Here is a 22,515-nt window from a genome sequence, read left to right on the forward strand (position 1 = left end):
TGCCACAGGACTTTGTCGCTTTTTGGATATGTGTGGTGAGGAGGGGGAGGACAGAGAGAATGATTTCTTTGGTAGATCACTAAATGATTAAAAAAAAATTAACCATGTATTGCCTGCAGAAACATCAGGTAGATATGAGGAGAAATATCCAATTAAATCAACAGATGTATGTGTAGAATAAATATGGTTTAAATGAGCAATTATGGACCAATGGTCATTCTTGCAATAAATTTCTCTGTGCTATATTTTTGTATAATCGTTACTTATTTAACAAGCGGAGCTTCCATGTATGTTAGTGCATCAGAGCATTTTCAAAACATGCAACAGACATCCACACTGTGGCTAAGAAATATGTAGTGCTGGTAGGAGAGGAGAATTAAGTTTTTGAAAGATGCACTTTGTGGGTTGAGGTAAATCATTAATACAATAAACGTCAGCTAGAGACATCTCAATATATTCTAATCATGTTTTCCAAAATCATACTGAACAAGCCTTATGGTTGTCTTCTAAACGGCCCATGAACACTTAGATGGGTGTTCTACATAACACTAGGGAATATACTTTAAAAATGAGAGCAAGGATGCAGATTAGTTTTAAATTAAACTAAATGCCTAAATAGTATAAATATGAAACAGTAAGGAAAGAGCATATTCTAATCCTGTATGAGTAAAGTAACTGTAATTGAAAAATGAAAACTTCAAGAGGACAGATATTCCTTGAGATTAAGTAGAAATATACAGTCTGCATACAAAATTTACCTGAGCAGTGTATACAATATAATCCTGCACACAGGGGCGTCTCTAACCATTTTGCCACCCCAAGCACGGCGGCACGCCACAGGGGGGCACTCTGCCGGTCGCCGATCCTGTGGCTCCGATGGACCTCCCGCAGACGTGCCTGCGGAGGGTCCGCTGGTTCCGCAGCTCCAGTGGACCTCCCACAGGCGTGCCGCCCCAAGCACGTGCTTGGCGTGCCGGGGCCTGGAGCCACCCCTGCTTGCACATTTTTTATAATGTATATGGAATAACTCTGATAATTATTCAAATTCCTGTTCAGAAATGTCAGTGTAAAACTGCACTACCCTTTCAATTAGGGAGATCAGGATGGTGACACAGGCCTCCCCTACCCCACATCTTCAGTTTCCTCCTGTTCAGAATGTGAGGCTGTTCTGGATGCCATTTGATTTCCATAACTTCCAAATCAGTTAGCTTATTTCTGTACTGTGGCAGGGAATTGTAATACTGTATAAGATGAGGAACTTAACATTTTGAGACATACTGTGGTATTAGTTCTGTTACACACAATGCTGTGTAGCGGCTGTGGTCCTTGGAGAGCAATAGAAATAATGAATTTGCTGTCTTTCTTGGTCTCTGATTAGAGTTGCTCTTTGGGAATTGGGCATTGGTGTTGGGCTGAGATTCCTAAGAAAGATCACCCTGCATGCTTTTTGATTGCTTCTGTTCCAGGACTGGAGAGGGACACTGCAGAGGAGCAACACTGGTATCACAATAAAATACAGGTGGTTAGAAGAAAGGGCAACAGTAATCATGCTACCTGCAATTTTTAAGAGCTGGATTTAGAAATTATTTTTGAAACAGTCCATGAACCCAGCAAGAAGTTTATTTCCCACATTGACTACCTGTATGTGAAGGTTGTACAGCATCAGCTTATTGTGCTGCTGCAGTATTGTTGAAATCTAGGTTGTGATATGGCTCCAAGATTCTAGTTATGGGCAAAGCAAAAATGAAACATGTTTTTCATAGGAAACTCAGTCTCCTAAGAGGGGGGTACAAACTGCACCACCTAATAACCCCCTCTGCTGCTAACATATGGAACAGAATTGGTATTGCAGTCTCATAAGCTCAGAAGCGCTGATCCAGAGCAAAGCAATCTGGCTTTTCCTTTCACGGCCTGCCCCCAGCTGTCAGGATTCAGAAACTTGCTCCAAGAGATTGTATGAATCCGAGCAAGGCTATAAAAGCTAAGATTCAAATTGAAGGTTTGATGTGGAGGATAAGCACACGACAGTATCCTTTATTATGGAAAACCATTGAACTTGCTGAATATGATGCCACTTTTCAGTCCATAGTCCATTAATTTAACTGGTTTGGGTATATTGATTCTTTCTTTTCGCAATATACAGTATATTTTTCTTCCATCCTCCCTTAACAATTGCCTTCATACTGTATCTATTGTCAGTTGAGGGGCAGGCATATTCATTTCACAGTTCCAGAAACAAAGTGGCAAGTTAGGTAGGTGCAAAAATGTAAATGTAGTGAAGGGAAAACCAAAGGGAAATTTATAAAAAAGCAAAAAAAAAAATTAATTTTATTATAAATGTTATGAAGAGCCTGTAGAGCTATTAGTGACTTGTTTTTTGCAATCTGAACAGTTCTACATAATCATGAATAGTGGGCTGACGCTTTGCCTCAAAAGTCAGTTAAAATTCTTTTCAGGGCAGTAATGTTTAGATTAAATAAGGCTGGCATATGCAACCAATAACTGGATGTTAAATGTGAAGGCAGAAAGGGAATAGACACAGAACAGTTACTGAAACAAAGAAAAATAACAATTCTGCAATGATTAATGTTGTTGGATTTGATTAGATTGTTTGCAGCCTTCTTGTGTTTCAATGACTCCTCGAGAAAATGAATATTCTTGCCAGCCAATTGTAAGTGTGTATTGGGTAATACTTTGAAAAATGAATTTGGCATTTATAGACCTGTCTATTCATCTCTGGGACCTGATTCTAATGGCTATGTTCATCCTATTAGAGAACAGAAATATACCATGTGACCCACCTCCAATGAAAAACTAACCAGCTTGTCAACTTGAATGTGGAATGCATGTAGTGAATTACTCACAGAAATCTACAGACTGAGAAGTATTTGCCAAAAATATTTGGCAAATATTTCTGAAACAGAAATCAGAGGAAATCATAAGCTGCTCACTGACCATATGGGGAAGGAAATAGAAGTGAAATCATTTGAATAACATATTTGCTCACATTAAGCTGTCAGCATTACCCATGAACCTCTCTGCTAAGGAGATTTAACAGAGAAGAGATTTATGTGAAGAAAAAGTAGCACAAGTATAACAAAAGGATTGCAATAAACAGAAGACCTGCAGATATTTATATAACTAACCCCTTGTGATTATCAGCTAGGGACCTTTGGATATTCATCAGCTTGTTTTACATTAACATGCTTTAACAATAGGTTTCTAATAGATGAGACTTGACAATAAGAAAAGAAAACAATTTAAATTATTTTCTAAAATAAAATCTAAAAGCTCATTTGATTTCTTCTATAGTGTTTTCTGTTCATAAGGAACAATACATTTAATCCACAGCAGGATGGAGGGAAAGTTCACCTTTTGGGTCACATTCATGCAAAATTCATCAATCTCATGCACAATGAATTATTTCCCAAATAGAATACCTACAGTTCTTCTCACATTTGACTTAGGTGGCATATGTAGAAAAAAATATTTTCAGGCTGGAAAATTCAATTTAAATCCAGAGACACAGGAATTTCTGAATTAATAACAAGTATTTCCTCCTTTTGGATTTCTTTTCAAATACTGGTTCTGTGCTTTAGGCATAAACTATCCAAAGTCGATATAGATGAAGCTGTCTTTTGGAACCTTCAGACTCTGTTACCCTGGGAATCGTAGTTTGTATGCAGTACAGTGATGACACATAGTATGTACTTGGTGCTGAGTGTTTTAATGAGATCTTTTTTCATTAAAATATATTGGATCCATTTAACTATCCGTCTTCTGTCATCTGCATAAAAGGATGGTGTCAGAATATGTAAATGTTAACAAAGCTCTTTCAAAAAGGATTATTTTATAAATTGAAAAAAGTGATATTTCTTTTTAAGCCCAGATTAATATCTCTTCCCCCACCCTACCAACATCTATGGTTTATATTCTGTAGAATGGTAATGGGTGAAAAACTGTGAAGTAGATTTATAAAGCATGTCGTCTCTTCCATAGCAGAGCAAAATGTTTGATCTGGGTGCTGTGGCTGAGTGGATAATGCTAATTCCCATAAGCAAAGGATCAAAGGGAAATTCTCCTAGCTGCACTTGTTATCCTCTCTAGTAAAGTCAAATAAAAATGCAGAGCCTGAACCATCCCTGCATGTTTACCAACTTTTCACAATGATGACCTCTATAGAGACATGCTTACAAATTGGAAAACTGTATAACAGTGGAAATTTATGTATAAGCGATGTACATGTATCGTATAGCGAAATCTAGCGGGATTCAGGTAAATATATTATTCACTGTATGACCTGCTGCATAATAAATACAGTAAATGTACTGAGTTAAGAGAACATTAATAAGCGCAATATTTGTCCTATTGATGAGGAAAAGGCTTGATACCTCTAACTCATTAGTAGCAAAGCCAACAAAGACTTTCCTCCCTTTCAGTACATTTTACAAGCTCTTCTAGGGATGTGCAAAAATATTGAAAGGGCCTATGATCCTGATAGAGGGAGAACAGCATTTTCAGAGTTACAAGGTAACGTTACTCCCAGCAGTACTCCTTTTCTAATGTGTTACTGTAGGAAATGATGTAATTCACGATCATAGTCCCCAGCATACCTGTCTTACTGAAAAATAAAGATATCTATCATTATTCAGGCAGTTTAGGCATCCCAATGCCTATCAGGTTTTGGTTGCTCCTTTATTAAAGATCTTGATTTGTTGTAAATTGACAATAATAACCTTCTCCATTACAGTCTTGATAGTAAACAGTGGCCTAAAATACAAAAGTTTGCAGTACTGCTGAGCAGTAGAAAATCAGCAGCGTGAAAGGTCACCAAGAAGAATGTGACAATGATGGAAGAAAAGTGCTAGTGAAGTACTCCTGCATGATTTTGCCAACAGACATGCTGCTGTAAGGCTAATACATCTTAGAGTGACACCTCGGGGATCCCGCACCCTGGTGATGTCTGGAGCAGCAGCAGGCTACCTGGGGCTTCCCCCCCCCCCATGGTGAGGGCCAGAGCAGCAGTGGGCTCCCTGGGGATTCCCCTCTGGTGATGGCTGTAGCGGCAGTGGCCCCTCCTCCCCGGGTTCCGCCCCTACACCATCCCCGCCCACCACCAAGATTCAATCAGGGGTATTTATGGCATAAATCATGGACAGGTCAGGAGCCATCACTTATTTTTGTTTTCTGCCCATCACTAACCTGTGATTAAATCGTAGCCTTAATAATGATGATCCTTGTATGTAGCATTTTCAGCCAATCATCTTAAAGGCACTGCTTTTGGAACATTTAGTTAAACTTCATAACTAGGTATTATTCCTATATTCATTTTACAGATGGTTAAATTAAAGCACATAAGACCAGATCCACAAAGGGACTTAGTCACCTAAACCCCAAAATTAGACTCATAGACATTAAGACCAGAAGGGACCATCTAGTGTGACCTGCTGCACATCTCAGAAAACAGAAGCTCACCCGCCAACTCCCATAATAGACCTATAGATTTAGATACTACTGTAATTCATAAAACCCCTGTTCAACTGCTGCCTAACCCTGCAGGTGCTTAAAATCACTATGCACCTAATTTTTTACTGTAAATGTTTCATAGGCACCTACATTTTTGCCTGTGGGCATGTGCACTGCTGTCTCAAGCAGGCACCCAGATATCTATCTCATGCCTAAACCCCAGCATGATCCTCAAACCAGATGAAGAACAAGCAGGGAAATGCCTGCCTTGCCTGTGGATCCCTGATCTGGTAGGTATGCTCTGATTACATTGAACTCTAAACTAAAGAGCTTGGGTGGGAGAGGTGGTGTCAGAGGAGGAAGTGTATGTGCCAGATCTAGGTGCCAGATCATTCCAAAACCTCAGTTGAACACCAATAAATACATAACTGGAATTAATCTGACTCACCTGTGTGTTAAGTATTGTTAAAATAGGTATCAGAGTTATAAAAATGTGCTTAGTGTTTAGACTTTATGAATGCTTGTTGTAAGTTTCTGCCTGTATTAATCTGAGTTAGAACATCTCTATCCCATATTGTAGGGTAATACTTGAGCATTTGCATTGTAAGCCTCTGTAACTCACCAGACAGGAAAGAAACATGAATTAGTGTGAAATGCTTCCAAAAGAAGGTGTTAGGTCCTGCCCAACAGCGAAGGCCCATGGACACTACTGTGGAGCATCAGAGGACAAAAGACTTTGTTGAGTGCTCTCCCACCACCTCCCCATCAATTCACATGCAATTGAATTTCTTCCATCAGCTAAGGTTGCAACTCAAAGCAGAAAGGGGGTAGGAATAAAAAGTCTTAGCAAGAAGGAGCTGTATCTCTATGCTGCTTGGACACTCGAGGCAAGGTTTTCTAGGCATAAGCAAGAGATCCTGTGTTTAGCCTGGGTTTGGATAGAGCTTGCTTATTAGAGAAACTTCTATTACCTTTTGAAATTTAAGACTGTAACTCATTTGTGTGTGTATGTTTACCTGCATTAACCTTGTAAATTACTCTCTTTTTTCCTTTTTCTAATGAATAAATATTTAGATAGTTTATTGTAGGATTGGCTTTGAGCATTGTCTTTGGTGTGAAATCTAAGATGTAATTGACCTGGGGTAAGTGAATGGTCATTTGGCACTGGGAATAACCTGAATATTGTTGTGATATTTGATGTAAGGGAGCATCTATCTCAAAGGCAAGTTTGCCAAGCTGACAAGATAGATGGAAGTACCCAAGGAGGGACTGTCTGTGACTCCATGGTTAGGCTGTTGTAGTGCCTGAGGAGTTTATGCTTGGTACTTGGTTGCTGAAATCTAAATATAGAACTCATAGACAATTTGGTGTTGGTGCCCTGTTTCTTATCAGGCTGCCCTGAGGTTGGTACTCACGTTCTTGAGCCACTGCAGGACAGCATGACAATAGAGGTGACCTCCTTTATTACCTTTAGCCTAGTGGTTGGGGTACTGATGGAGGTTGTGGGAGACCCCAGTTCAGTTCCTTGCCTAATGTGGAGAAGGGTTTTAAACAAAGATTTTCCACCTCTCAGGTGAGTGTGCCTTCATACTGGACTAAGGGATATTCTGTTGTAGGTCTTTCAATATCTCTCCCATTGAAGCTGGTGCACTTGGTATGTATGTGCATTGGGCCCGGCACAGAGTGAGAATGACTCTGACTCTATTCCAGTGGCTGAGCATTGCAATGCCTAAATCCCTTTGTGGATGTGGGTCAGAGAGGTTAAATGACTTGCTCAGGATCACACAGCAAGTCAATGGCAGAAGTGAAACTCGAACCCAACTGTTCCGACCTCCCCCAGTCCTTTGCGTTGACAGCTAGGCTAGCCCCGAAGAACCACATTATTTTAAAAGTTGTAACTCAGTTTAATATTTACATGCCACATGAGTGGATGATGATTGAACAATATTTTTGGATGAAGTCGAGATTATTGTAATCCAACTCTTATAAGTAAGGTTAAGATTTTGTCACAGTTATTTTTAGTAAAAGTCATGGACAGGTCACAGGCAATAAAAATGCATGGAAGCCTGTGACCTGTCCCTGACTTTTACTGAATATAACTGACAAAATGGGTATGGGGGGATCCAGCACCCACCGCTGCTGCAGCTCCGGAGTCCCCCAGGCACCCGCAGTGGCTCAGAGATCTGGGGTGGTGGCGGAGAATGCTGGGGTCCCTCACCGCCCACAGCAGCTGGGAGCTGTGTGGAGCCCCCTGTCGTGGTTCAGAGCTCCAGGGCTAGCAGCTGGAGGTTGTAGGGACCCCGCCACCCATGGTAGGTGAGAGCTCCAGGGCCCCTGCTGACTGACAGCTCTAGCCCCACCGCCTGGGGTTAAAGCAGAATATGTCACAGAGATCTCTGGAAATCACAGATTCCATGACTTCCACAACCTCCATGACATAATTTTAGCCTTACTTATAAATCCATCCCCTAGGCACCCTCCCCTGCTGAGACACCTCTCTGGCCAGGTTCGCTGAAGCCTTTGCAGTCAGGTTCCTTGGGCCCTGGTGCACAATGCATCCTTAGGTATTAACCCCTTCCTGCCTGCGCTGGAGGCAGCTGGGTTATGTCTGCGGCCTGGTTATGTCAGTGGCCAGCAGCAGCCGGGGCCAATGAGGGCGGATATGGGGGGGAAGCCAGTCCAAATCACCAGGGCCTGGCGGTCCGTAAGGGAGCCTGGCTTCCCTGGCTTTGTCAGCCCTGTTTAGCTGGTCTGCCCTTGCTGGGGGGCCCGGAAAAAAATGTTCACTGGGGCCCAAACCCACTCTCAGCGACCCTGTTGGCAACCTGGAGGTGGAAACTGGCACTAGATAAAGCAGAGAGGTGAAAAAGCAGAGAGGGGAGAAGAAAAAAAAACAAGCACACAGGTGGAGTTAAGCAAGTCTGAGACTAGATTTACCCAGAACTTGTTTTACTTCCACCAGTCTGTAGGCGGGCCAGTGTCATAAAACCTGTTTCTGGGAGATCTTGCATCAGTGCAAGGTATTCACAAACCCTTCTGTGTCAGAGAATATGCAGTTAGTCAGTGGAGTCCGTAAAATGGCCAGTGGCAGCACATCCCAGGAGGTAAGAGAACAAGAGATCCAGAGGGTTTGTGGAATTTAAGTCCCTCTGAAATTAATGTGTAACCTATGTAGTCTCTTCTTGGACTTAATTACTCATCCAGCCAAGTAGCAGCACAAAGGAATCACGAATACTGAGAAGAGAATAGCTGGACCTGAGGACTTCAAGCAAGTCATCATATGGACATGTCAAAACTGTTGATGGACAACAAGTAGGGGAAAAGGAAAGTTTCTTTGAGGAAAATCTTTTTATTATATTAAATATTTTAATGTTGAGTGTTCCAGTGATTTATTTTAAAATATGTACACACTGAAAAGTAGTTTTCACAAATCTTTGTAGAGAAAGTTAATTTTTCTAGCTAATTGTCAATTTGTTCTACTTTTCTACCAAGCTTCCCCCATCCCCAAATGATGCTGTCCATGGAGGTAAACCTGAGGAAGTATCCAGAGGATAAAGTTTGAAAGGAAGCCTGCTTTCCGGGGATTGGGAGAGTAGCAACGTCCTGTGCTGTAGGTGTAGGAGAGGAGAAGCAACAGGCTGATGGGCACTAGGAAGATGAAGGCATCGTGTAGAGGAGTCAAGCACAAACCAGAAGGTTTAACGGAACAGGCCCCACTTCCCTTCATTTTTCAATATTGTTCCCTCTCCTAATACAGAAAGTCCTTGAACTTATGATGCTTTTCAATTGACTGCCCCTTTCGCCCCTACGATGCTTGTTTCACCCTTCCAAGGAAAGCTGGCAGGGAGAACAGCACACATCAGATGCTGAGCCTCAGCCAATCACTGATTTCACTGTTCAAGATTTCTGATTGGCTGAGCCCAGGATTGGGAGCCAATGGAAAAACAAGTGGCAAGGCTGCCCGGCAACAAGTCTGACTGGCTTCCACAGTCAGGGTAGCAAGCAACCACAGAGGCCATTCGTTATAACATGACCATAAAGCAACTCTGTAAAAAGAAAGCCCAATTCATCTGTAGAAACTTCCTTGGATACTTTCTTTAAGATTGCAGAGAAGACTCCAGAGAAACCTGCAGCCCAGACTTCAGAGAAGCCCCCAGCCAAGAGCCCTTCAAAAAGTTCTGGAAATTCAAAGCATATGCGATTTTCTGTTTATTCGAATGCAGTTTACCAAATAAATACATTGATGTTGCTACATTAGCCATCTATAAATCATTTAGTACAAAAATATGGGTTATTGTGGTGAAAATAGTGTATCAAGCCTTGGTTCAGGAACCAATCCCAGCTTTATACCATTGATTCCTATGGGAAAAGCGGTTTCAACTTACGTTTCATCTTACAATGCAGTTCTAAGGAATAAATTCTTCCATAAATCCCAGGATGCCCTTGTCATAACCTATTCCCAGATTTGGACCTTAGCATCCAAAATATGGGGGTTAGCATGAAAACCTCCAAGCTTAGTTACCAGCTTGGACCTGGTACAGCTGCCACCACCCAAAAAATTAGAGTGTTTTGGGGCGCTTTGGTCCCCCCAAAAACCTTCCCTGGGGACCCCAAGACCCAAATTCCTTGAGTCTCACAACAAAGGGAAATAAACCATTTCCCTTCCCTTCTCCCTTCCAGGTGTTCCCTCCCTGGGTTCCTGGAGAGATACACAGAAGGAAGCTCCGTGAATCTAAACAGAGGGATACCACCCTCTCTATTTCCAGTCCTGGAAAACACAAGCACCGAGAGAGAGCCAAGCTCCCCCCCCACCTCCTTCACCCAGAGGGAATGCAAAGTCAGGCTAGTAAATCTAACACACACAGATTTCCCCCTGACTTCTTCCTCCCACCAATTCCCTGGTGAGCTACAGACTCAATTCCCTGGAGTTCCCCACCAAAGAAAAACTCCAACAGGTCTTAAAAAGAAAGAAAAAATACATAAAAATGGTCTCTCTGTATTAAGGTGACAAATACAGGGTCAGTTGCTTAAAAGAAATATGAATAAACAGCCTTATTCAAAAAGAATACAATTCAAAACACTCCAGCAACTACACACATGTAAATACAAAAAAAAACATATAAACCACTGTCCTTTCTGTACTTACAACTGGGAAACAGAAGATTAGAAAGCAGGAGACAGAAATCCTCTCATAGCCGAGAGAGAGTACAGGCAGAAGACAAAAACAAAGAACTCAGACACAAACTTCCCTCCACCCAGATTTGAAAAAGTCTTGTTTCCTGATTGGTCCTCTGGTCAGGTGTTTCAGGTTACTCCTTTCCAGGTAAAAGAACATTAACCCTTAGCGATCTGTTTATGACAGCCCTATCCTGGAAATTCCCATACAAATGAATTGTTGGGGGAGGCATGACTGACTGACCATATAAGGGAACAGAGATACTAACCAAACACAAAGTGCTGTCAAATGCACACAGCAAATATCTTTCAAAAAGGGATCATTTCCCATCTCTGCCTTACTTCCTTGGCAGTAATTTTAGTTGGACTAGGAATAGTAGGGTTTAAAAAAAGAAAAAGCAATATGGGTGTCCCTTAAACATTACTGGTTTTCCACAAGGATGCTGCAGTGTGTGTGTGTGTGTGTGTGTAGAGGTGGGTTGCATTTTAAGGACGATGAATGCAGCCAGGGACGACTGGTTTTTGCTGCCCCAAGCACGGCAGGCAGACAGCTTTTGGTGGCATGCCTGCTGGCGGTCCGCTGGTCAAGCGGATTCACCAGCGCACCTGCGGGAGGTCCCCCAGTGCCACGCCATTGGTGTCCCTGCCACCGAATTGCTGCCGACCAGCGGATCTCCCACAAGCGCGCTGTTGAAAATCACCTGCCTGCCACCCTCACAGCGACCGGCAGGCTGCCCCCCGTGGCTTGCCGCCCCAGGCACATGCTTGCTGTGCTGGTGCCTGGAGCTGCCCCTGAATGCAGTAGTTACTAGGGAAGAGAAAAACATCAGTTTAAAGTGACAGAGGGGTAGCCGTGTTCGTCTGCATCTGTAAAAAGCGACAGAGTGTCCTGTGACACCTTATAGACTAACAGACATATTGGAGCATAAGCTTTCGTGGGTGAATACCCACATTGTCAGATGCACATAGTGGAAATTTCCAGAGGCAGGTATAAATATGCAGGAAAGAATCAGTCTAGAGATAATGAGGTTAGTTCAATCAGGGAGGATGAGGCCCTCTTCTAGCAGTTGAGGTGTGAACAGCAAGGGAAGAGAAACTGCTTTTGTAGTTGGCTAGCCATTCACAGTCTTTGTTTAATCCTGAGCTGATGGTATCAAGGTTTCAGATGAACTGAAGCTTAGTAGTTTCTCTTTTGAAGTCTGGTCCTGAAGTTTTTTGCTGCAGGGTTGCTACCTTTAAATCTGTTGTTTGTCCAGGGAGATTGAAGTGTTCTCCTACAGGTTTTTGTATATTGCGATTCCTAATATCTGACTTGTGTCCATTTATCCTTTTACATAGGGACTGTCCAGTTTGGCCGATGTACATAGCAGAGAGGCATTGCTGGCACATGATGGTGTATATTACATTGGTGGACATGCAGGTGAATGAACTGGTGATGTTGTGGCTGATCTGGTTAGATCCTGTAATGGTGTCACTGGTGTAGATATGTGGGCAGAGTTGGCATCGAGGTTTGTTGCATGGATTGGTTCCGGAGTTAGAGTTACTATGGTGCAGTGTGTGGTTGCTGTGAGAATATGCTTAAGGTTGGCAGGTTGTCTGTGGGCGAGGACTAGTCTGCCTCCCAAGGCCTGTGAAAACGAGGGATCATTGTCCAGGATGGGTTGTAGATCACTGATGCATTGGAGAGGTTTTAGCTGAGAACTGTAGATGGGATGGCCAGTGGAGTTCTGTTGGTTTCTTTCTTGGGCTTGTCTTGCAGCAGGAGGTTTCTAGGTACACTTCTGGTTCTGTTGATTTGTTTGTTTGTTTCATGCGGGTATTGTAGTTCTGAGAATGCTTGGTGGTGATCTTGTAGGTGTTGGTCTCTGTCTGAGAGGTTGGAGCAAATGCGGTTGTACTTCAGCGCTTGGCTGTAGACGATGGATCATGTGGTGTGTCCAGGATGGAAGCTGGAGGCATGAAGGTAGGCATAGTGGTCGGTCGGTTTTCGGTATAGGGTGGTGGTAACGTGACCGTCACTTTTTTTGTACCATGGTGTCTAGGAAGCGGACCCCCCATGTAGATTGGTCCAGGCTGAGGTTGATGGTGGGGTGGAAGCTGTTAAAATCGTGGTGGAATTCTTCCAGAGTCTCCTTCCCATGGGTCCAGATGTGAAGATGTCATCAATGTAGCGTAGGTAGAGAAAGGGCATGAGTGGACGAGAGCTGAGGAAACGTTGTTCCAGGTCAGCTGCCTCTGCTCTCTATTATATAAAATGCATCCTGATGGTTATAAATACCATTGAACCTCCAAGCTGATTAGTTAGTTGGGATTTGATTAATGAACTGGAGAGGCAGACTGACATGATAAAGTGATTAGACCACCCTGGCCACCCAGCAGTCTTTTAAAGTCAAGTTTGTTCATCTGTAATATCTCACTAGGATAGCTTTATAAATTAGGGTATTTAAAGAATTCTTACCAGATCTGATTAAAAAATCTTGATTTGCCAAACCAATATATTTTGTCATTTAACTTTAATGGCTTCATTGTAGTGGTTGCATTATGTTCTGTTGCCACAGTAGAATGCATGTGGGAAAATATATTGGCTTCAACAGGTTCAGAAAAGGGGTCTGAAATGGCTACACAACAAATTACATGCTTCCATTATTGATTTCATCATTTTATTTCTTGAAACCTGGCCACGCATGAAATAGCCACTGCGGCTGCTCTCTGAGTGATTGAAATTATCCAAGACAACAGGACTTAATTCCAGTAGCTTCTTCTAGCGTATCCGCTTCTATAAAGGACCCAGACAAGTTATTAGGTGTCTGAAGATGCCAATATGTGCCTAGCAGGATTTTCAAAAGCACTAAGGCATGTAACTCCCATTGAAATAATACAGGAGTTAGGCACCTAACATGCTTAGATGTTTTTGAAAATTCCACTAAGCACCAACCTGCTTATTTATGTGTCTAAATACCTGTAAAAATCTGGCCCTAGGCTCTTAAATTTGTTAGTGCAATGAATGGACATGATGCTGGGATTTGTCCAGGCTATATAAAATACGCTATCTAATGTTCTGAAATGTAGGTACGTGGTTGTGACATTCCCCAGGGCACAGTCTGTACCATTGAACAGCAATATTCCCTAAACTTTCTAGCATGAGGTGCCTTTTACACTGCTTTGCTGTCAGAACATCCGCTGCTGGTCCGCTCACACAACCTTCAGCATGCAAATTCACTCCCAGCTAAACCCACGAGCACTCTGACCAGTCATTTCTCAATTACATACAGGGAGACACCTGCAAATTCGTAGTCCCAGCCTTCTTCCCAAAAAATGTGTCTTGTATTGTCCAGCACACTACAGAACAATGAAAGCACATAGAAAGTCCATCATTTCATCAAAGGAAAATGATATATGCTCCAACCTTGTTATCCCAAATAGAGTTTCCCACACACTTCAATCCAAACACACTAGTTAAGATAAAACAATAAGAAAAGTTTAATTACAGAAAGATAGTTTTTAAGTAATTACAATGATGATACATAAAAGTTAAGATTGGCTACCAAAGAAAATAGGTGTTAGTTTGCATATTACCCTTAACTTAACAAACTAAGTGAACGTAAAAGCAAAGATTTTGTCTCACCATACACTGCTGTAAATTTCACAGGCTGGGTCTTCTTCCAGCCTGGGATCACTCCCCCTTAATTCAGCATTTGAGAGATGAGCAGAGAACTGGGAGGAGGAGAGGTGAAATGGAGGGCACTGTCTCTCTCTCTATCTCTTAGACCACCCTCCTCTCTTTGAGGATTACCACCAACTGGGGTGCAGGCAACAAGTAGTCTCTTGTGGATGTGATGGTTGAAATGTAAATTTCTTGTTTAAACCTTGTTGCTGACAAAGGGATATTTAAGTCAATGATAGCTCTTTAACACCTGGCAGGGTGCTAGTGTATCTCTCTGAAAAAACTGGTTTGTGCCTGCTTGTCTTGACCTTGGAGCATGTTATGACAATAATACATTGTAGAATCTAATAACTCCTCATACAATGTTGATACACACATTTTAACAGGATTATGTTATTCAGCAGATTATGGCTTTTCAAATGATTTCTCATAAGGCATACTTTTAACAAAATTTATCGTAGTCTTGTAAAAGCGGTGACCATAATAGTGGTGCTCGCCAAAGTAGTAGCATTTAAATGGCCCTCAAAAAGGGTGTGTGGGTGTTTCTTGAGTTCTTCACAGCCAGTGTGGCACATGTCAGTTCTAGGCTTACAACAGAATGCAGCAGAAATAAAATTAGCCATAAAACTGAGTGACTGATGTAGTCCAGAGACTAAAAAGTGTTAATATTTTTTAAAAAAAAAAGAGTCTTTGTTTCTTTTGGAAACGTAAGAAACATTCATATTGTGCTAAACTGCTATAAACTTCTTTTGGCCGAATTCTTTGCAAGTCCATTCACTTCTGTGAGCCCATTTGACCTTTCTGCCTCGTCCACCCCAGTCTAGCACATTGTCAAGTTTGTAGTCCTAGGAGGCTTTCTCCGCTGTGATTTCCCACTGAAGTGAGAATGACACAATTCTAAGTTGAGGGCGTGAGTGTGAGGCATGTTTGGCCCCATTGTCATTTCATGGCTATTTTATACGGTCATAACTTCGTTGCTCTCAATGGAGTTACTCCTGCTTTGTAATGGTGTGAGATTGGAATCAAAGACACAAAATACATAGACTACCAAAGTGTATACTTTGTGTTTGAGTGCAAATTTCGGATCAGAGCTGGTTACACTCCTGTTAGTGTAGTGAAGAAGCAGATGCTGTTACTTAGGCCATGGTTTCTTTTAACTATTATTTTTAATACCTTAGGGGTAAAGTACTAATACATCATATGGTCTATAAATTTCCCTATAGACATGTTGTTTTGTACATGATGGACACCTACATATTTCTCTGAAGAATCTAATACTGATCAGACTCAGAGTACTAGATTAAGTGGCATCATATCCTGGTTCAGCGCAGTGATTTAATCTCATGTTCCTGTATAATTATCTGATTGTTCAGTCAATTGAGCAATCCAACTAGCTGCATGTTCACAGGTTGTTATAATATACCACAAGGGTTCCCCAGAGTGTTTGTCTTTATCATTTTAAAATGTCCTTGTTCTTTGTTTGGATATAGCAAGGATTGCTCATCTGCAGTGGTACCTGATATCTCCCAAAGATTATTGTTTATAACAGCAAAAAGAGGCACCTATGGAGAGCCCTCAGAAATTTGTAGGCTATAACCTCTGAGGCTTGTTTCATGTGTTGACAATATCTCATATCCAGCCACATCAATAATTTTATTTTATGTAACGAGATAGACATGTGTAGGTATGATGCATCACAATTAGTTCAGGTATCTTGAACCCCTGCTTTTCCTTGAAGGGGCAGACTGAATAATCCTATTTGTTGTTGCTGTTTGTTCAAAAGAGTTTTCAGTTTTCCAATTTATTTACTTTCAATTTTGGTTTTAGTTCATTTAACCTTCAGAAAACATTTGTGCTCTATATTGTTTAGGAAAGAAAGGCTTCAGCAGCATGTTGTTGTGTTTATGTCTTGCTGTTTGGCCAGGATGTCTGCAATAATAAATGTATCCATTTGAAATGGAAGTGATTAAGCTCTTGTTGAAATGTTTTCTGGAACAAAACATTAGCTTTTCTTTCAAAGGGCAGATATTGCTACAGATAACATTTAACCCAACTGAGGACAAAGTTGTTACCCTTTAACTTCACTTACCTTTCTGCTCGCCTGAGGAAAACAGGGACAATATCTGCATTCAAGTGTTTCACTTCCTTAAAACATGAAAACAATTATCTATACAGACTTCAAAGTTGCAAGTGATGACTGAACCTGTTTCATCTTTAAAAACACATTTTTACACTCACTTTATTGTGAGTTATGCCTTTGAACTTGAAAATCTGAAAGATTTCATGAAGGGATCAGGGAGCTAAGAATGCAATGGGGTTTGCATAGACTTTCATAGCTGGAGGCCTGTTTCAAATCTATATTTTTGTTACAAGTGCAAATGGGTGTGGCAGTCTCATTTTAACCTTATCCATCTCACAAATGATCACACAGGATTTGGCATGGCTGGCATTCTCTTCTCAAAAGAAGTAGAAGTATGGAATTAGCTGAGGGCACTGCTGTTGAAGACAGAGGTACATTGGCATAACAGAATAGGATCTCACATTTGAAATAGCAGCTACAATGTTGGCTGGGACTGAATTGCATTGATAGATTTGCATAAGGAAACTTTCATGTTAGCTGCCCAAACCAAGGCTGAAAGCTCTTTGAGACAGGGCCTATCTTTTTGTTCCATTTGTACAGTGCCTAGGGCAATGGACTGAGGTCCTTAGGCACCGAGGAAATGCAATTTATATTATGAAAATGTTTGGGTCAAACAAGTGCTAATAATTCATCAACACCCTGAGCAATAAATTCTTTCCTAATGTAAAGAAAAAAGAGATGTCTAGAATAATCATGGTCAGATACAAAAACCACTATTGAGCACTTTTATAGAGCCTTGTATTCTTGAAAGTCTGTACAAACATTAGCTATTCTGATGTGTTAACTAATTAATCTGACTTAAGTAATGTAAGGATGCACAACAAGTGCAAACCCATTGAATTTTCACTCTGCTCTATCGCTTTAAAGAATGTGTTTTCAGAGGAATTTGTTTAAAATGTGTTACACATGTGTGCCAGTTGTGATATTTGTCAACATTGGTTTGTCTTTTGTTAATTTCAGTGAGAGTTCTCCTCTTTGACCAGGTTGTGTAGAGATGTAGCCACAGAGTTACAGGCTAAATACCATAGCATTGTGTCAAAAATATAATCCATGAAAATGCTAACATTGCTCTTTTCCAGCCTAAAGTGCAGTAATTGTTATCTGCTTCTGCCAGTAGAATTCCAGGTCTTGGAAATAACATGATCAAAAGAATGTATTCTGCATGAAAATAGCAGCAGGACAAAGGGTCTAAAGATCTTTCATTTCTTTTATTATTCAGATTTGTGATAAAGAATGGCACTACTACGTCGTCAATGTTGAGTTTCCTGTGGTTACCTTATATATGGACGGCACGACATATGAGCCTTACCTTGTGACAAATGATTGGCCTATTCATCCATCACACATAGCCATGCAGCTAACTGTTGGAGCTTGCTGGCAAGGTAACACAATCAAGGGTGCATAAACTGAGAGAAAGTATTTAAATCCCGTTTAAAGAGTGTTTATTTTTTTTTCCCGTCTGCCTCTCTCACATGAAGTGCACCAAGAATAATTTTTTTTAAGGAATTGTGAGGCTGACGGGAGCTGATTCTGCTTTCACTTACACTGGTATAAAACAGAAGAAACACCACTGAAATCAATGAAGTTCCACAGTGGCAAAAGTAGTGGAACGGAGAGCAGAAGCACTATTTCCATTGTCCAATAATGTACTTGGCTTGCATTGTGCATGTACTGAGATGAGGCTAATCTTCATTACCTTTTATCTAGAGTTCTCTAACCTGCTTCTCTTTTGTCTCCAGCTTCAAGCTCATCCAAATATTGTTCATGTCCTCAAAATCCTACACAGCTTGCCCTGCTTACATATTAGCCTTACTTGCCTCCTGCTCCCCTTCTTATGCCGTGAATTCTTCCCAGTCCTCCTTCCTGTCCTTATGCCACTTGTACTTCTGTCTCTTATTTCACATTTTTTTCATGCACTGGGAACTTTCTCCATCAGAATTCCTCTAAAGTTCACTTCTTTCAGTTAGATTTCCATTGTTAACCTTCCCTCTGTTGCCGTCTACTCATGCCTAACTTTAAAAAAAACAAAAAACCCAAAACTAACTTCCTAATATGAAATAGAACGTGTACAATTTGCTCAACATAGGGAAAAATACTTTCCCAGGGGATGTATTTCCTTTCTGTTGTTAAATGTTTTCTCTTTCCTGTTACCCAGGTTTTTTTTAACCCAAAGCAATGGTAACATAACCGTTTGTTTTATTTATTTTCAGGTGGTATTAGGAATAAATCAATGGGGACACAACTTCTTTGTTTAATAAATAATTAATGCAAACCAGAATGCTTTTACGTAAAACTACTTTTTATTAGGCTTTAAGTAAACATGCATATATGCTATAGCAATAGGTTTAGAGCACCCCAAACATCATAGTTATCCACAGTTTGAGATGGTCTTGAGTAATTACCAGCCAGTCTTCGGGGGCTCTCCTTTTGTCCAGCTGATGGGGAGTTTGTGTTAACTCCTTGCCCAAAGAAAAGCTTTTTTGGACTGCTCGAAAGTGTGTGGTTTGGTTTTTTTGTTTTGTTTTGTTTTGCTTAATTTTTATAGCTAATTTAAATATAGCACATAATTTATAATAATTTTAGTGGGTTATTATAGCCACCTCTAGTGGGTTATCAATTTTTTTAATTTAGGAAATTTCATGGGTTTTTTTTTATTATTAAAGCATTTTTAGTTATAACAATAACAAAATATATATTACAAGGGCACTTAAAACCAAGATTGGCTGTTTAAACATTTTCTTTTATTTTTATGGTATATTAACTTTTTGTTTTCTTTTTATTTATTCATTTCAATTAGCAAACTGCATTTATGTAGCTGTTTGGCCTTGCCTTTTAGTTCCCTAAAATTATTTCTAGCTATCTGGTATTTGGTCTTTAGCTCGTAATGGTTAAACACACAAAATGGCTGACTGTAGTAATGTCAAGTTAGGGGCATAACTCCCACCTCCTCCTATATCCACCTTACCAGCTTGGTCTCTTGTCATTTACTATATGTTTTCAGTAAAATTTGGGAGCATAACTCAACTCAACTTCCTTCCATTCTTTCCTTGGGTGTATGGAATCTGCAAAGATCCAGTGAATTTAGGGTTCTTAAATAGGTATCAGTATGAAGAATGATGTTGCATTTCCAAATACTTCCAGAATCCTTGATGAAGAAACTTTTTTTGGATGTTTGCACTCATCAGCAAGTGATCTTGGATCCTTCTTAACAGGACTATTTAATATGTTTTTGTGCATCCCCTTAGTTGCATTTATCCTTTTTCAGTTCTCTCTTTTCATTAGTTTCTGCTATCACTTTGTCTCTTTCCCTACAATTCCATCCTTTGTGCTCATCAACAATATTAAATGTTAACAGTTCTTGAAAATGAAATCCTATGTTTAGCCACAGAAGAGATACTGCATGAGTAGCAGGCATGCAGGGATCTTCACATTCCAAAATCCATTGGTCGCGGAAGGAATTCTGTGCCAAAAAAACCAAAATTCTGCACCAAAAATGCAAAAGTCTGCAAAATTCTGCATATTTAATTTGTCGAAATAATGCAATATAATCACACCAGTTTCACTTATTTTGGTAATTTACTTAAACTGCTATACAGAAAAAAAATCACAGTAACTGTTCAGCATTTCCTAAACACATTAAAGTTAAATTACAAACACAATATCCTGCATTCCAGTTATACTCCTGGATTTTCATTTAAATATCATTACTTTTCTTTTGTTTGGTGTTCTGTAAAGTAGAATGTTGTTTAAATTGCTCAGACTTTCACATATGAAAGTCATACAGTTTTGCTAATCATTGTCCTGCATTTTTTTTAAAATGGATAAGTAAAATAGATCCTGAGCTGTAATCTAACCCCATTGTGCCTCTCTGGCACAGGAAAAAAAGCCAGAAAGCACATAGACCTTCCTACTGAGGATTCTGTTGTTGTCATTTACAATAAGGCTCCTTTACACCTGTCTGGCAAGGTAAAGGAGCCTTAATTGACTAAGAATGGGAACAATTAACTAACAATGGGAACAGTAGCAGCCTGCCTGCTTAGTTGTTACTTTTCTGCTCTGCCTTCGGGACAGAGCCTGTTTCACACAGCCCTTTGCGTACAAGCTTGGGATGCAGCAACTGTGAGCAAGAGAGACAGTTAGTTTCTCTCACTTGTTCACATACAGGCATGGGCCCAGCCCTACCCCCTTAACATCGGTGCCGTCCCTCAACATGTAGAATGCCTTCCACATCATCAAAGAGGTGCAGAAATGCTACAAGACCCAGGAGGGGCAGGAGAAGGAGAAGGAGGGCATCGCCAAGCAAGACTCGCTCATCATTAACCTGAACCAGAGCAACCCCAAGTTAAAGGACTTGTACATCCGGCCCAACATCACCCAGAAGAGGATGCGAGGCTCACTGGAGGCCCACATCAATGGTTTTCGCTTCACCTCCATGTGAGGAGACAAGGTCAACATTCTGTACAACAGCATCAAGCACATGTTGTTCCAACCCTGTGATGGGGAGATGATCATTGTGCTGTATTTCCACCTCAGAATGTCATCATGTTTGGGAAGAAGCAGCACACGGATGTGCAGTTCTACATCAAGGTGGGAGAGGTCACCACAGACCTGGGCAAGCACCAGCACATGCATGACCATGATGACCTCTACGTCAAGCAGATGGAGCAGGAGATGAGGCACTAGCGGAAAATGGCCTTTCTGCAGATTTAGGGAGGCACCCACCCTCCCTCCTCCCCCCTCAGTGATCTGCTCTCTGCTGCCAGCTGCTCCCAGCAGACATGCCAAGGCTGCCGGGGAAGGGGCGTGTGTTCCCCACAGATCTCTTGGTACCCCCATTTTTCTGTGGGGGAACCAAGAAATCTGCAGAAAATATGAATTCTGTGCCCTCGCAGGGGAGCAGAACTCCTCCAGAAGTAATCCATGTGCCTCAACCTAGTTCCAGTTTGCCCACCTGTAGCAATGAGGATAGGTCAGTCTCTTGGCCATCTTGACCCCTTGTCTGAGATTGCTGGAAAGGGTAAAAATTAAAGTGCAATGTCATCATGGATTTTTGATAGAGATATTTGTCCAACCTCCCAACAGTTCTGTTGAGACCACAAAGTTATTTCACGTACATTAGACCACCATGCAGACAGCAAGTGGTAACAGTTTTCAGTTATTTCTGGCTTGGACTGGATTTTATCCAGTGCAGCTTGATGGCTCAGTGGATTGTAAGTGGAATAAAGAGGCACTCCATTTCCCACTGCCAATGTTCATCCTTTTATTCAGTGAAGCACCTGCTAATATTGTAAAGTCAACTGCTGCTTCTACCACACTTGTTAATGTTCACTTCAAGACCACATTATTGCTACTGTGAATGAACTAAGAATAATCCATTCATACCAATAACAAAAAATGCTTGACCTTCATGTAGTGCTTTTCATTTTCAAAGCATTTCATAGCAATGTGTGATGTACTTAAGAACAGATAGGAAAAGGCAGAGAGGTTGGTTCCTTGCTAAAGGCCACACAAGAGAATCTGTTGCAAGGCGAGGAATATAAACCAGAAATTCCTGACTCCCTAATCCAGGGTTCAGACCACCAGACAGTACTTCTTTCATTTGCCAGTATTGCAGCTTATTCTGTGGATAAATTACTCAGTTTTTCCCCTCCCCTTCCTTTTAACAACAGGAATTAGCAGTGTCAGAACTCAAATCTTAATCTCTTGCCTCAAAAAGTATCAGTCACTCGTCCTTTTCTGCTTTCCCTTTTGTAACGCCTGTCTTCTTATAGTTCTGTATGCATAGTAGCTATTCATCAGATTTAAACTATTTTAAAAAGGTATCCAGGCCAACACAATCAGAATAACCTGAAGAAAAAAAATCTAGTCCTTTCTCTTACTATATTGGCTGCTATTTGCTGAGTGCCATAACTGAAATATATCCATAGTTGTGTAAAAGAATGGCAATCTAAAAATTGAGTATAAGGAGAAGAAAAATTGCAACTGATGGACATAATAAAAATCAAGGACGAAAGTTTTTAATTTAATGTGTTAGCATTAACTGGAACATCTGTTTCTCATATGGCAGATT

General features: G+C 40.9%; 1 protein-coding gene across 1 annotated transcript in view; it reads left to right on the forward strand.

Moving 5' to 3' along the window:
• Positions 1–22,515, forward strand: part of CLSTN2 (calsyntenin 2) — a 771,758-nt gene that overhangs the window by 710,204 nt on the left and 39,039 nt on the right. Inside the window, exon 9 of the mRNA XM_050964016.1 lies at positions 17,665–17,827. Coding sequence (XP_050819973.1) covers positions 17,665–17,827 — 163 coding nt within the window. The remainder of the gene's footprint in view (positions 1–17,664; positions 17,828–22,515) is intronic.

Source organism: Gopherus flavomarginatus, chromosome 8 (assembly GCF_025201925.1).
Source record: "Gopherus flavomarginatus isolate rGopFla2 chromosome 8, rGopFla2.mat.asm, whole genome shotgun sequence".
In the NCBI taxonomy this organism is placed as follows: Eukaryota; Metazoa; Chordata; order Testudines; family Testudinidae; genus Gopherus; species Gopherus flavomarginatus.